General features: G+C 42.7%; 1 protein-coding gene across 3 annotated transcripts in view; it reads left to right on the top strand.

Moving 5' to 3' along the window:
* Positions 1-3122: 3122 nt before the first annotated feature.
* LOC140524851 (ankyrin repeat domain-containing protein 26-like) overlaps positions 3123-12801 on the top strand; it is a 47942-nt gene continuing 38263 nt past the window's right edge. Inside the window, exons 1-2 of one of the 3 annotated variants that reach the window (XM_072639686.1) lie at positions 3123-3204; positions 7768-8027. In XM_072639686.1, the coding sequence (XP_072495787.1) occupies positions 7895-8027 (133 nt within the window). In that variant the 5' untranslated portion in view covers positions 3123-3204; positions 7768-7894. The remainder of the gene's footprint in view (positions 3205-7767; positions 8028-12801) is intronic. The other 2 variants (XM_072639688.1, XM_072639689.1) reach the window with 2 other exon arrangements.

Genomic DNA, 12801 nt, shown 5'->3' with positions numbered 1-12801 from the left:
CGGGTTTCCTTGACTTTTCTCATCCAGATACATGTTTCCCCTCCCCATATTCATTTCCCCACCAGGCCTTGATGCTGTCTCCTCTCGTCATTCTCAGCAGCTTGTGGCTTGCTGTCCTGCAGGTTGGCATCGAGTTACATAGTCTAAGGATGCTTGAATTAGGTGACCGTCGGATAACACGGAAAGTTCCAAAAGAAATTCCCTGTGGTTCAGCAGAGTAACTCACGTGCTTGGAAATGTTTCTGAAGGGAAGAAGTCTTGACTACTAAGGACTTTGACAGTCAGACCCTAACCAGCCTTACTTCATCGTGCTCATCTTCACACTGATCTTCAAACCAAACAAATACATCACTTAGTCTGCACATCTTGCTGCCTGCTGTTCCCTCCTTGTATCCCTTCAGGTCATCTCTTGAACGCTCTCTTCCTTCAGAAACTGTGTTTGCTGTAAGCTCCTGGGCAATTTGCTGCATTTCACTAGTCTTCCTGACAATTATGTCTCATTGTATCGATTTGTTGGTTGCTTGTAAATGCATACTTGTTATAAAGAATAGGAGTTAATATTACAGAGTACACATAACTACATGCATGAATATGCAATCCTTCCCACGTTTACGAGAGGACACACAAGGGTCATCGTTCCTTCGGTACTCCTCAGAAAGAGTAATACAGATTCAAGAGTAGGGAGAAACGAAGAGAATTATATGTTCATTGAGCCCAAGGAACCATGGTTTCATCGTTCTTGATGCTGCTCTAGATGCTCTGGAAACTGAGAGAGATTGAGGCCTCATTGTCCTCTGCCTATGTTCTGAGTTACGTAGCGTCTGCTTTATGCATTTCTGCCGGGGGAAAGTCATCTGCCTATTGCCAGATTTGGAAGGATATCCACACAGAATAGGCACATGCGAACAAATATTGCTCAGCTGTAGCTGCAGAAGCTATCCGTCCCTCCTGGAAATTAAAGATGTGATCCAGTTGTCACCAGCAATTGGGTGTCTCTCTCTTCAGTCTGCCAATGCTGCCAGCATGAGTGCCCTTTGCTCCCAAACAGGACCAAAGTGGCGTAACTATGGCAGAGTCAAGATTCGATGTGTCCAGCTGTGGAGGATCACACCAACGGTTTCTTTTCATTGTCGACCACACCAGAGGCACCATTACTGAGTGTACATAGTTGAGTTGGATACTCCCAGTATGAGCATCCCGCTGTTCTTTGGAGCCATCTCAATTGGGCCTTGTTCACAGAGCACAAAACCTTCTCTGATGTGGGCAGGCGACGATGAATGGTCGTGTGTCAGTGTATTCCCAGGACACAGTCACTTCCAAAATTCTTAAGAGAGCACTTGAGAGTGTCCCTTTATGGATTCTTCTCACTCCCATGTGAATACTTCCCTTCGGCAGTTCCTCCTAAAATTGCTTTTATGGTAGCGCAAATTTGAGATTCCACATCACCATCCCAAGTTGGAGTTGGAGAGTTTGAAGACTTGGCAGTTGAGTTCCGAGTAAGGACCACGAGGCCTTAAACCTTATCCTATCTTGCCAGATGATGTGCAGTACCTTAATAAGAAAATTCAGAGGGAAGCGACTCAGTTCCCTGGCGTGGCGCTGCTCTAGGGAGCAGGTTTCAGAGTCACAGCAGGGTCCATTACCTCTACTCTCCCATAGTTTGCTCTGGAGCCTCCCAAGCAATGAGCTTGTTCTGCCAATGCGTGAGTCACCCTCCTGGGCAAGGCTATGTTGCGGTGTAAGTTTCAGGAAGAGGACGACGCAGAAAACGACTATCAGCTGTCGCAGTGAAGATGCCATTGATAATCTGGGAGTCAACAGCTTCCGTAGAGGCTTAGCCTTCCTGCAAGATAAAATTGCCAGAGGAGTGAATAGGAATACCTCTAGCACTGAGAGAGTATGAAGGAGGAACGAACTTGGGGAATAATAACTCGAAGGAATGCCATGTTTGAACGAAGTGTCAGACAAAGTTGAAAGCCAAAGAAAGTAAATGTGGATTCCCTCCTCTGCTGCTTGGACCACTTTCTTACGTCATAGTCCTCGAGTTGCACTTTTGTGTGCTACTATAGAAGTCGTCTTCTCATGCTTTCAAAGGAAACGCTTAAGCTCAATACACTGTGATTTTCATGCAGAATTAATTGTGGGTATTGAAAGCTAAAAGTTTAATTTATAGCAAGTTAAATTAGTGACTTAAAGCAGTCTTGCCATGCGACTAAAGTAGTTGAAATGCTGCAATATTATTGCGACTAAACATGGAACAAATGGGAGGTCGTTACAGAAAATAATGTCCATGAACGGATGGTAACTGTGAGTATTTTCTGTGAGAAAGCGTTTGAACCTGGTGGATAGAGAGCTCTCCTCAAAGTCACAGAGACAGAGATTGAAGTGTCATCTCTGACACAGCCTGACTAGGTGATCCTCAGCAAATTGCTTCACCACTTTGTGCTCTGGGACACTCTGTAAGACTAAATGAGGCAGAGGGCGTGCCAACTTCCATTACTAAAGGGGAGTTTTCTCACCTGATATTTCGCTGTTAGTGAAGCACAGGTTGCTCCTTGTTGGTGAAGAACCTATTTCCTAAGACAAAAGAAGAATTGGAAGAGTCCAATGTGGGCGGTATTTTTAAAAGGGTATCTCAAGAGAAAAGTCTTTCCTCCAGCATCTTACTAAGTAACTCCTTGGGACTACTCATAGAGAGAAATCTTCATGAGGAAGTAAGAGCTGGATATCCGAGAAAGAGACGATTGGCTGAAAGCAAGAAAGAAACCATTGTCGGGATGATTTTTTCACATGTGACACAAGAGATAAAATCGATGATGTGTAAATTAACAAGACCAAGTCCTAAACTTCGGGAGTAATTTGAGTTCCATCTCGTGAGAAATTTACATCATATGCCAGGTGGATTGAAGTGATACACAATTTAGCTCCGCTCTTTCCTTTTCAGATGAATCTACCATCAGTTGTCGGAAAAAGGACAGCTACAGACGTGCTAAGATGTCACTGTGAACTTGAATCATCCTGTCCAGTCACTGCCAGTGACTAAAAGCCCGTCACGATCCACAAGCTCTAGAATGAGTCCTGTCCAAAGTGAAGAAGGAGCTGGAGCTGGAAGTGGTTCTAAGAACGTACGCACGGCTGTGATTCCAAAAGCAAAACCCGTCCCTGAAACGCACGGGAAACGACTGCTCCCTCCATAAACACAAGGTAAAGAAGCTCATGGAGAAGCCTCTGCAGTTCACATTATGAATTTGGCGTGGGTCGTTTCTTTTCTCAAGTTGTTACATTCCACTCTTTATTACAATAGATAAGAAAGAATCAATGACAAATCATGCGCTGCCAAAATTCATGCTCATTGCTCCTCTCATGCAGCCTACAATCAAGCAGGTCTGTTGGGACAGCTATTTTGTTTTCATCCTTAATGGCTGGGACGTATTCCACAAGCACTGACCATTGTCATAAAGAGGTCCTCTGCCGGATAACTGTCATTTGCTATTTGCCTTTTCAAGTATTTAACAAGGTAAACAATTCGGCTTATATGAATTAATAGTAATAACAAAAATTCTTTACTAATGCTGTCATTACAAACTCCAGAAATGATGACCATGGTGTCATATTCAGGTTTCAATGTGGAAGTTGATTGTGTTTCAACAGAAATCGTTGACCTGGGGCATATGCACTTATCTCTTCCTCCTCTATAGCAGTGCTGCCAGTCTTTTCATTCATGTGCATTTCATTGCGTGCAACCATATTCTTGTCTACGTCTGAGGCAACTGACCCTTTTTCAGTGAACTGCACAGAACTCCTGCTGAATTCTCTGCAGAACTTGCTGTCGTGTTTCTTGGCCTAAGAGTTACTTAGTGATTCAGATCCCATGTTTGGACTTCGCCTTGCAGTATGTTTTCAAGGGGAGAACTTTTTTCCCACTTCTTTTGAAATGGTCCTTGTTAGTGGTTTCCATTTGAAGAGTTAGGTTTTGTTCCCTCTCTCTTTTGAGATCATGAGATTGATTTTGTCATTTCCAAAGGAAAAAGAATCCTGGCACTTCCTCAGACCTGATTCTTTGTCTGTGAATTTAGTTCAGAATTCATGTGTCCTGTAAGGAGTGAAATTTACACATGACGTTCTCTTGGAAATCACCTTTGTATTCTGGTGGTTACATTCAGAAAACCCAAGAAGATCAACTGCATTAAAACGAGCTTGTTCTGCAGATGACATCCTACAGTGCAAGTGAGTATGCCACAATTCCTTTTAGTGCTAGAGATTAGACTTGTAAGCGACTGGGTGCAATTCATTCCCTTGACCAGGGCAGGTTAGTACTTTCTGTGAAAGGAAGGTTTCAGAGAACTGACTAGAGCTCTGAAAGCAGAAGTGGTTTGTTAAGAGACACACTGGCAGTATCCAAATCACGCCTGAGACTCCCGATCAGGCCTTGCTCCTTTTGGAGTCAGATGTCCCTCCACGCTGCCTCTCACACTTCATTCATCTCTCTCTCTGATCTCCTGGCTGGTGAAGCCTTTGCTTATTGATTCCCTATGCCTATTAAAATAAAACGCAAACTGAAGCAAATGTGCAATGACCTTCTTCTTTCTCCAAATCGGACAAGTCTCCTTACTAAAACCTCTGAATTTTCAGACCCTTCAACGTTTAGAAAGATTTCATTGCGTGATGCCAATAAAGCATGAACAAAGAGCAGCCACCAGGAAATCCTAAACGACCATAGTAGTACGTGGCTTCATTGCAACCAGGAAGAGAAAGGAACCAGCGATCCCTTGGCTTTCTTCAATTTGACGGTGGAGATGATGAGGACCTCACTCTCTAATTCGGGTTTCCTTGACTTTTCTCATCCAGATACATGTTTCCCCTCCCCATATTCACTTCCCCATGAGGCCCTGATGCTGTCTCTTCTCGTCATTCTCCGCAGCTTGTGGCTTGCTGTCCTGCATGTTGGCATCGAGTTACATAGTCTAAGGATGCTTGAATTAGGTGACCCTCGGATAACACGGAAAGTTCCAAAAGAAATTCCCTGTGGTTCAGCAGAGTACCTCACGTGCTTGGAAATGTTTCAGAAGGGAAGAAGTCTTAACTACTAAGGACTTTGACAGTCATTCCCTAACCAGCCTTACTTCATAGTGCTCATCTTCACACTGATCTTCAAACCTAACAAATACATCACTTAGTCTGCACATCTTGCTGCCTGGTGTTCCCTCCTTGTATCCCTTCAGGTCATCTCTTGAACGCTCTCTTCCTTCAGAAACTGTGTGTGCTGTAAGCTCCTGGGCAATTTGCTGCATTTCACTAGTCTTCCTGACAATTATGTCTCATTGTATCGATTTCTTGGTTGCTTGTAAATGGATACTTGTTATAAAGAATAGGAGTTAATATTACACAGCACATATGACTACATGCATGATTATGCAATCCTTCCCACGTTTACGAGAGGAGACACAAGGGTCATCGTTCCTTAGGTACTCCTCAGAAAGAGTAATACAGATTCAAAAGTAGGGAGATACGAAGAGAATTATATGTTCATTGAGCCCAAGGAACCATGGTTTCATCGTTCTTGATGCTGCTCTAGATGCTGTGGAAAGTGAGAGAGATTGAGGCCTCATTGTCCTCTGCCTATGTTCTGAGTTACGTAGAGTCTGCTTTCTGCATTTCTGCCGGGGGAAAGTCATCTGCCTATTGCCAGATTTGGAAGGATATCCACACAGAATAGGCACATGCGAACAAATATTGCTCAGCTGTAGCTGCATAAGCTATCCGTCCCTCCTGGAAATGAAAGATGTGATCCAGTTGTCACCAGCAATTGAGTGTCTCTCTCTTCAGTCTGCCAGTGCTGCCAGCATGAGTGCCCTTTGCTCCCAAACAGGACTAAAGTGGCGTAACTATGGCAGAGTCAAGATTCGATGTGTCCAGCTGGGGAAGATCACACCAACGGTTTCTTTTCATTGTCGACCACACCAGAGGCACCATTACTGAGTGTACATAGTTGAGTTGGATACTCCCAGTATGAGCATCCCGCTGTTCTTTGGAGCCATCTCAATTGGGCCTTGTTCACAGAGCACAAAACCTTCTCTGATGTGGGCAGGCGACGATGAATGGTCGTGTGTCAGTGTATTCCCAGGACACACAGTCACTTCCAAAATTCTTAAGAGAACACTTGAGAGTGTCCCTTTATGGATTCGTCTCACCCCCATGTGAATACTTCCCTACGGCAGTTCCTCCTAAAATTGCTTTTATGGTAGCGCAAATTTGAGATTCCACATCACCATCCCAAGTTGGAGTTGGAGAGTTTGAAGACTTGGCAGTTGAGTTCCGAGTAAGGACCACAAGGCCTGGAACCTTAACCTATCTTGCCAGATGATGTGCAGTACCTTAATAAGAAAATTCAGAGGGAAGCGACTCAGTTCCCTGGCGTGGCGCTGCTCTAGGGAGCAGGTTTCAGAGGCACAGCAGGGTCCATTACCTCTACTCTCCCATAGTTTGCTCTGGAGCCTCCCAAGCAATGAGCTTGTTCTGCCAATGCGTGAGTCACCCTCCTGGGCAAGGCTATGTTGCTGTGTAAATTGCAGGAAGAGGACGACGCAGAAAACGACTCTCAGCTGTCGCAGTGAAGATGCCATTGATAATCTGGGAGTCAACAGCTTCCGTAGAGGCTTAGCCTTCCTGCAAGATAAAATTGCCAGAGGAGTGAATATGAATACCTCTAGCACTGAGAGAGTATGAAGGGGGAAGGAACTTGGGGAATAATAACTCGAAGGAATGCCATGTTTGAACGAAGTGTCAGACAAAGTTGAAAGCCAAAGAAAGTAAATGTGCATTCCCTCCTCTGCTGCTTGGACCACTTTTTTACGTCATAGTCCTCGAATTGCACTTTTGTCTGCTACTATAGAATTCGTCTTCTCATATTTTCAAAGGAAACGCTTAAGCTCAATACACTGTGATTTTCATGCAGAATTAATTGTGGGTATTGAAAGCGAAAAGTTTAATTTATAACAAGTTAAATTAGTGAATTAAAGCAGTCTTGCCATGCGACTAAAGTAGTTGAAGTGCTGCAATATTATTGCGACTAAACATGGAACAAATGGGAGGTCGTTACAGAAAATAATGTCCATGAATGGATGGTAACTGTGAGTATTTTCTGTGAGAAAGCGTTTGAACCTGGTGGATAGAGAGCTCTCCTCAAAGTCACAGAGACAGAGATTGAAGTGTCATCTCTGACACAGCCTGACTAGGTGATCCTCAGCAAATTGCTTCACCATTTTGTGCTCTGGGACACTCTGTAAGACTAAATGAGGCAGAGGGCGTGCCAACTTCCATTACTAAAGGGGAGTTTTCTCACCTGATATTTCGCTGTTAGTGAAGCACAGGTTGCACCTTGTTGGTGAAGAACCTATTTCCTAAGACAAAAGAAGAATTGGAAGAGTCCAATGTGGGCGGTATTTTTAAAAGGGTATCTCAAGAGAAAAGTCTTTCCTCCAGCATCTTACTAAGTAATTCTTTGGGACTACTCATGGAGAGAAATCTTCATGAGGAAGTAAGAGCTGGATATCCGAGAAAGAGACGATTGGCTGAAAGCAAGAAAGAAACCATTGTCGGGATGATTTTTTCACACGTGACACAAGAGATAAAATCGATGATGTGTAAATTAACAAGACCAAGTCCTAACCTTCGGGAGTAATTTGAGTTCCATCTCGTGAGAAATTTACATCATCTGTCAGGTGGATTGAAGTGATACACAATTTAGCTCCGCTCTTTCCTTTTCAGATGAATCTACCATCAGTTGTCGGAAAAAGGACAGCTACAGACGTGCTAAGATGTCACTGTGAACTTGAATCATCCTGTCCAGTCACTGCCAGTGACTAAAAGCCTGTCACGATCCACAAGCTCTAGAATGAGTCCTGTCCAAAGTGAAGAAGGAGCTGGAGCTGGAAGTGGTTCTGAGAACGCACGCACGGCTGTGATTCCAAAAGCAAAACCCGTCCCTGAAACGCACGGGGAACGACTGCTCCCTCCAAAAACACAAGGTAAAGAAGCTCATGGAGAAGCCTCTGCAGTTCACATTATGAATTTGGCGTGGGTCGCTTCTTTTCTCAAGTTGTTACATTCCACTCTTTATTACAATAGATAAGAAAGAATCAATGACAAATCATGCGCTGCCAAATTTCTTGCTCATTGCTCCTCTCATGCAGCCTACAATCAGGCAGGTCTGTTGGGACAGCTATTTTGTTTTCATCCTTAATGGCTGGGACGTATTCCACAAGCACTGACCATTGTCATAAAGAGGTCCTCTGCCGGATAACTGTCATTTGCTATTTGCCTTTTCAAGTATTTAACAAGGGAAACAATTCGGCTTATATGAATTAACAGTAATAACATTAATTCTTTACTAATGCTGTCCTTACAAACTCCAGAAATGATGATCATGGTGTCATATTCAGGTTTCAATGTGGAAGTTGATTGTGTTTCAACAGAAATAGTTGACCTGGGGCATATGCACTTATCTCTTCCTCCTCTATAGAAGTGCTGCCAGTCTTTTCATTCATGTGCATTTCACTGCGTGCAACCATATGCTTGTCTACGTCTGAGGCAACTGACCCTTTTTCAGTGAACTGCACAGAACTGCTGCTGTATTCTCTGCAGAACTTGCTGTCGTGTTTCTTGGCCTAAGAGTTACTTAGTGATTCAGATCCCATGTTTGGACTTCGCCTTGCAGTATGTTTTCAAGGGGAGAACTTTTTTCCCACTTCTTTTGAAATGGTCCTTGTTAGTGGTTTCCATTTGAAGAGTTAGGTTTTTTTCCCTCTCTCTTTTGAGATCATCAAATTGAGTTTGTCATTTCCAAAGGAAAAAGAATCCTGGCACTTCCTCAGACCGGATTCTTTGTCTGTGAATTTAGTTCAGAATTCATGTGTCCTGTAAGGAGTGAAATTTACACATGACGTTCTCTTGGAAATCACCTTTGTATTCTGGTGGTTACATTCAGAAAACCCAAGAAGATCAACTGCATTAAAACGAGCTTGTTCTGCAGATGACATCCTACAGTGCAAGTGAGTATGCCACAATTCCTTTTAGTGCTAGAGATTAGACTTGTAAGCGACTGGGTGCAATTCATTCCCTTGACCAGGGCAGGTTAGTACTTTCTGTGAAAGGAAGGTTTCAGAGAACTGACTAGAGCTCTGAAAGCAGAAGTGGTTTGTTAAGAGACACACTGGCAGTATCCAAATCACGCCTGAGACTCCCGATCAGGCCTTGCTCCTTTTGGAGTCAGATGTCCCTCCACGCTGCCTCTCACACTTCATTCATCTCTCTCTCTGATCTCCTGGCTGGTGAAGCCTTTGCTTATTGATTCCCTATGCCTATTAAAATAAAACGCAAACTGAAGCAAATGTGCAATGACCTTCTTCTTTCTCCAAATCGGACAAGTCTCCTTACTAAAACCTCTGAATTTTCAGACCCTTCAACGTTTAGAAAGATTTCATTGCGTGATGCCAATAAAGCATGAACAAAGAGCAGCCACCAGGAAATCCTAAACGACCATAGTAGTACGTGGCTTCATTGCAACCAGGAAGAGAAAGGAACCAGCGATCCCTTGGCTTTCTTCAATTTGACGGTGGAGATGATGAGGACCTCACTCTCTAATTCGGGTTTCCTTGACTTTTCTCATCCAGATACATGTTTCCCCTCCCCATATTCACTTCCCCATGAGGCCCTGATGCTGTCTCTTCTCGTCATTCTCCGCAGCTTGTGGCTTGCTGTCCTGCATGTTGGCATCGAGTTACATAGTCTACAGATCCTTGAATTAGGTGACCATAGCATAACAGAGAAAGTTCCAAAAGAAATTTCCTGCGGTTCAGCGGAGTTACGTGCTTGGAAATGTTTCTGAAGAGAAGAAGTCTTGACTACTAAGGACTTTGATAGTCAGACCCTAGCCAGCCTTACTTAATCGTGCTCATCTTCACTCTCATCTTCAAACCAAACAAATACATCGGGTAGTCTCCACATCTTGCTGCCTGGTGTTCCCTCCTTGTATCCCTTCAGGTCATCTCTTCAACTCTCTCTTCAGAAACTCTGTGTGGTGTAAGCTCCAGCAGAATTTCCTGCATTTTGTTAGTCTTCCTGACAATTCTGTCCCATTATATCAATTTGTTCGTTGCTTTCAAATCGATACTTGTTATAAAGATTATGACTTAATATTACAGAGCACACATTACTACATGCATGAATATGCAATCCCACTCAAGTTTAGGAAAGTAGACACAAGGATCATTGTTCTTTAGGAACTCCTCAGAAAGAGAATTACTGATGAAAAAGTCAGTAGACAAAAAAGGCATTACATGTTCATTGAGCCCAGTGAAGCATGATTTCATTTTTCTTGACACTGCTCTAAATACTGTGGAAACTGAGAGAAATTGAGCCCTCATTGCCATCTGCCTATGTTGTGAGCTACGTGTAGTCTGCTTCTTTTATTTCTACCGGCGGAATGTCATTTGTCTATTGCCAGATTTATAATGATATCCACACAGAATATGTTGATGCTATGAAATATTGCTCAGTTATAGCTGCGGAAGCTATCCCTCTTTCTTGGAAATTAAAGATGTGATCCAGTTCTCACCTGCAATCAACTGTGTCTTTCTGTAGTCTGCCTATGCTGCCATCATTAGTATCCTTTTTTCCCAAAGAGTACCAAACTCGCATAACTGTGCCAGAGTCAAATTTTAATGTGTTCGACTCTGGAGGATCACACCAAAGTTATTTTTAATTGTTTACCACAACTCAGACATGAATAGTCCGTGTGAATAGTTGAGTTGGATATTCCCAATATAAGCATCGGGCTGTTCCTTTTTGCTGTCTCAATTGTGCTTTGTTCACAGAGCACAAAACCTTCTCTGATGTGGGCAAGCGACGATGAATGTTCCTGTGTCAGTCTATCCCAGGACTAGCAATCATTTCCAAAATTCTTAAGAGAGAAGTTGAGAGTGTCTCTTTATGGTTTCTTCTATCCCCCAAGTGAGCACTTCCCTTCAGCAGTTATTCGTAGAATAGCTTTTTGACTAGCGCAAATTTGAGATTCACCATCACCATCCCAAATGGAATTGGAGAGTTTGAATACGTGGCAATTCAGTTGTGAATATGGTCCACAAGGTCTGGAACCTTATCCTATCTTGCCAGATGATCTTCAGTACCTTAATAAGAAAATTCAAATGGAAGCGATTCAGTTTCTTGGCATGGCGCTGGTCTACTGTCCAGGTTTCAGAGGCACACCACAATTCATTACCTCTTCTCTCCCATAATTTTCTTTGGAGCCTCCCAAGCAATGAGCTTGTTCTGTTAAAATGTGGGTCAATCTTCTAAGCAAGGCTATGTTGCTGTATACGTTGATAGAAGAGAAAGACGGAGAAAAAGACTATCAGCTTTAACAGTGAAGATGCCATTGACAATTTGGGAGTCAACAGCTTCCATAGAGTCTTAGCCTTTTTGCAAGATAAACTTGTGAGAGGACTGAATATAAATAGCTCTAGCATTGACAGAGTATAAAGGAGAAATGTATTGGGCAATAATACCTTGAAGGAATGCCGTGATTGAATGCCGTGTCAGAGAAAGTTTTTAGTCACAGAAAGTAAATGTGGATTCCCTAGCCTGCTGCTTCTATTGCTTTCCTCCATCGTAGTCCTTTAGTTGCACTTTTGAGGCCTAGTGTAGAAATAGTATTGTCATATTTTAAAAGGAAATGGTTAACCTCAATAAACTCTGGTTTTCATGCTGAATTGATTGTGGGTATTGAAAGTTAATATATCAGTGTATAAAACGTTAGATTATTGAATAAAAATCAATCTTGCCATGTAATTAAAATAGTTCAAATGTTACAATATCATTGTGACTATACATAGAGGAAATGGGAGGTCGTTACAGAAAACAAAGTAAGTGAACGGATGCTACCTGTGAGTATTTTCTGTGAGAAAGTGTTTGAACATGGTGGATAGAGAGCTCTCCTCAAAGTCACAGAGACAAAGATTGAAGTATTTTCTCTGGCACATCCTAGCTAGGTGATCCTCGGCACATTGCTTCACCTCTTTTTGCTCTGGGACAGGCTTTAAGAGTATGTGTGGCAGAGACCGTGCCAAACTGCATTACTAAAGAGGAATTTTCTCACTTGATGTTTCGCTGTTAGTGAAGCACAGGTTGGACATTGTTAGTTAAGAATCTCTTTCCTAACAGTAAAGAATTGGAGAAGTCACATGTGCATGGTATTTTTAAAAGCATATCGCAAAAGAAAAGCCTTTTCCCAAGCATCTTATGAAGAAATTCTTTGGGACTACTCATGGAGATAAATCTTCATGATTAAGTAAGAGCTGGATATCCGATAAAGACACGATTGGCTGAAACAAAGAAAGAAACCATTGCTGGGATTATTTTTTCACACGTGACACAAGAGATAAAATAGATGATGTGTAAATTAACAAGATCGAGTCATAATGCTGGGTAGTATGTTTGAGTCACGTCTCATGAGACATTCAAGTCTTATATCAGGTGGATAAACTGATGTACTATTTAACTCCACTATTTCCTTTTTAGATGAATCTACCATTGGTTGGCGAAAAAAGGACAGTTACATACATCCTCAAGATGTCACTGTAAACTTGAATCATCCTGTCCAGTCACTGCCAGTGACCAAAAGCCTGTCAGGATCCATACTCTCTAGAGTGAGGCCTCTCCAAAGTGAAAAAGGAGCTGGAGCTGGAAGTGGCCCTAAGAACGCATACAGGGCTGTGATTCCAGAAGCAAAACTTCCGTACCTTA

The sequence above is a fragment of the Notamacropus eugenii genome, chromosome 2 (assembly GCF_028372415.1).
Source record: "Notamacropus eugenii isolate mMacEug1 chromosome 2, mMacEug1.pri_v2, whole genome shotgun sequence".
Taxonomy (NCBI): domain Eukaryota; kingdom Metazoa; phylum Chordata; class Mammalia; order Diprotodontia; family Macropodidae; genus Notamacropus; species Notamacropus eugenii.
Note: the sequence above shows the minus strand (reverse complement) of the source record. Positions and strands in the feature narration are given on the sequence as shown.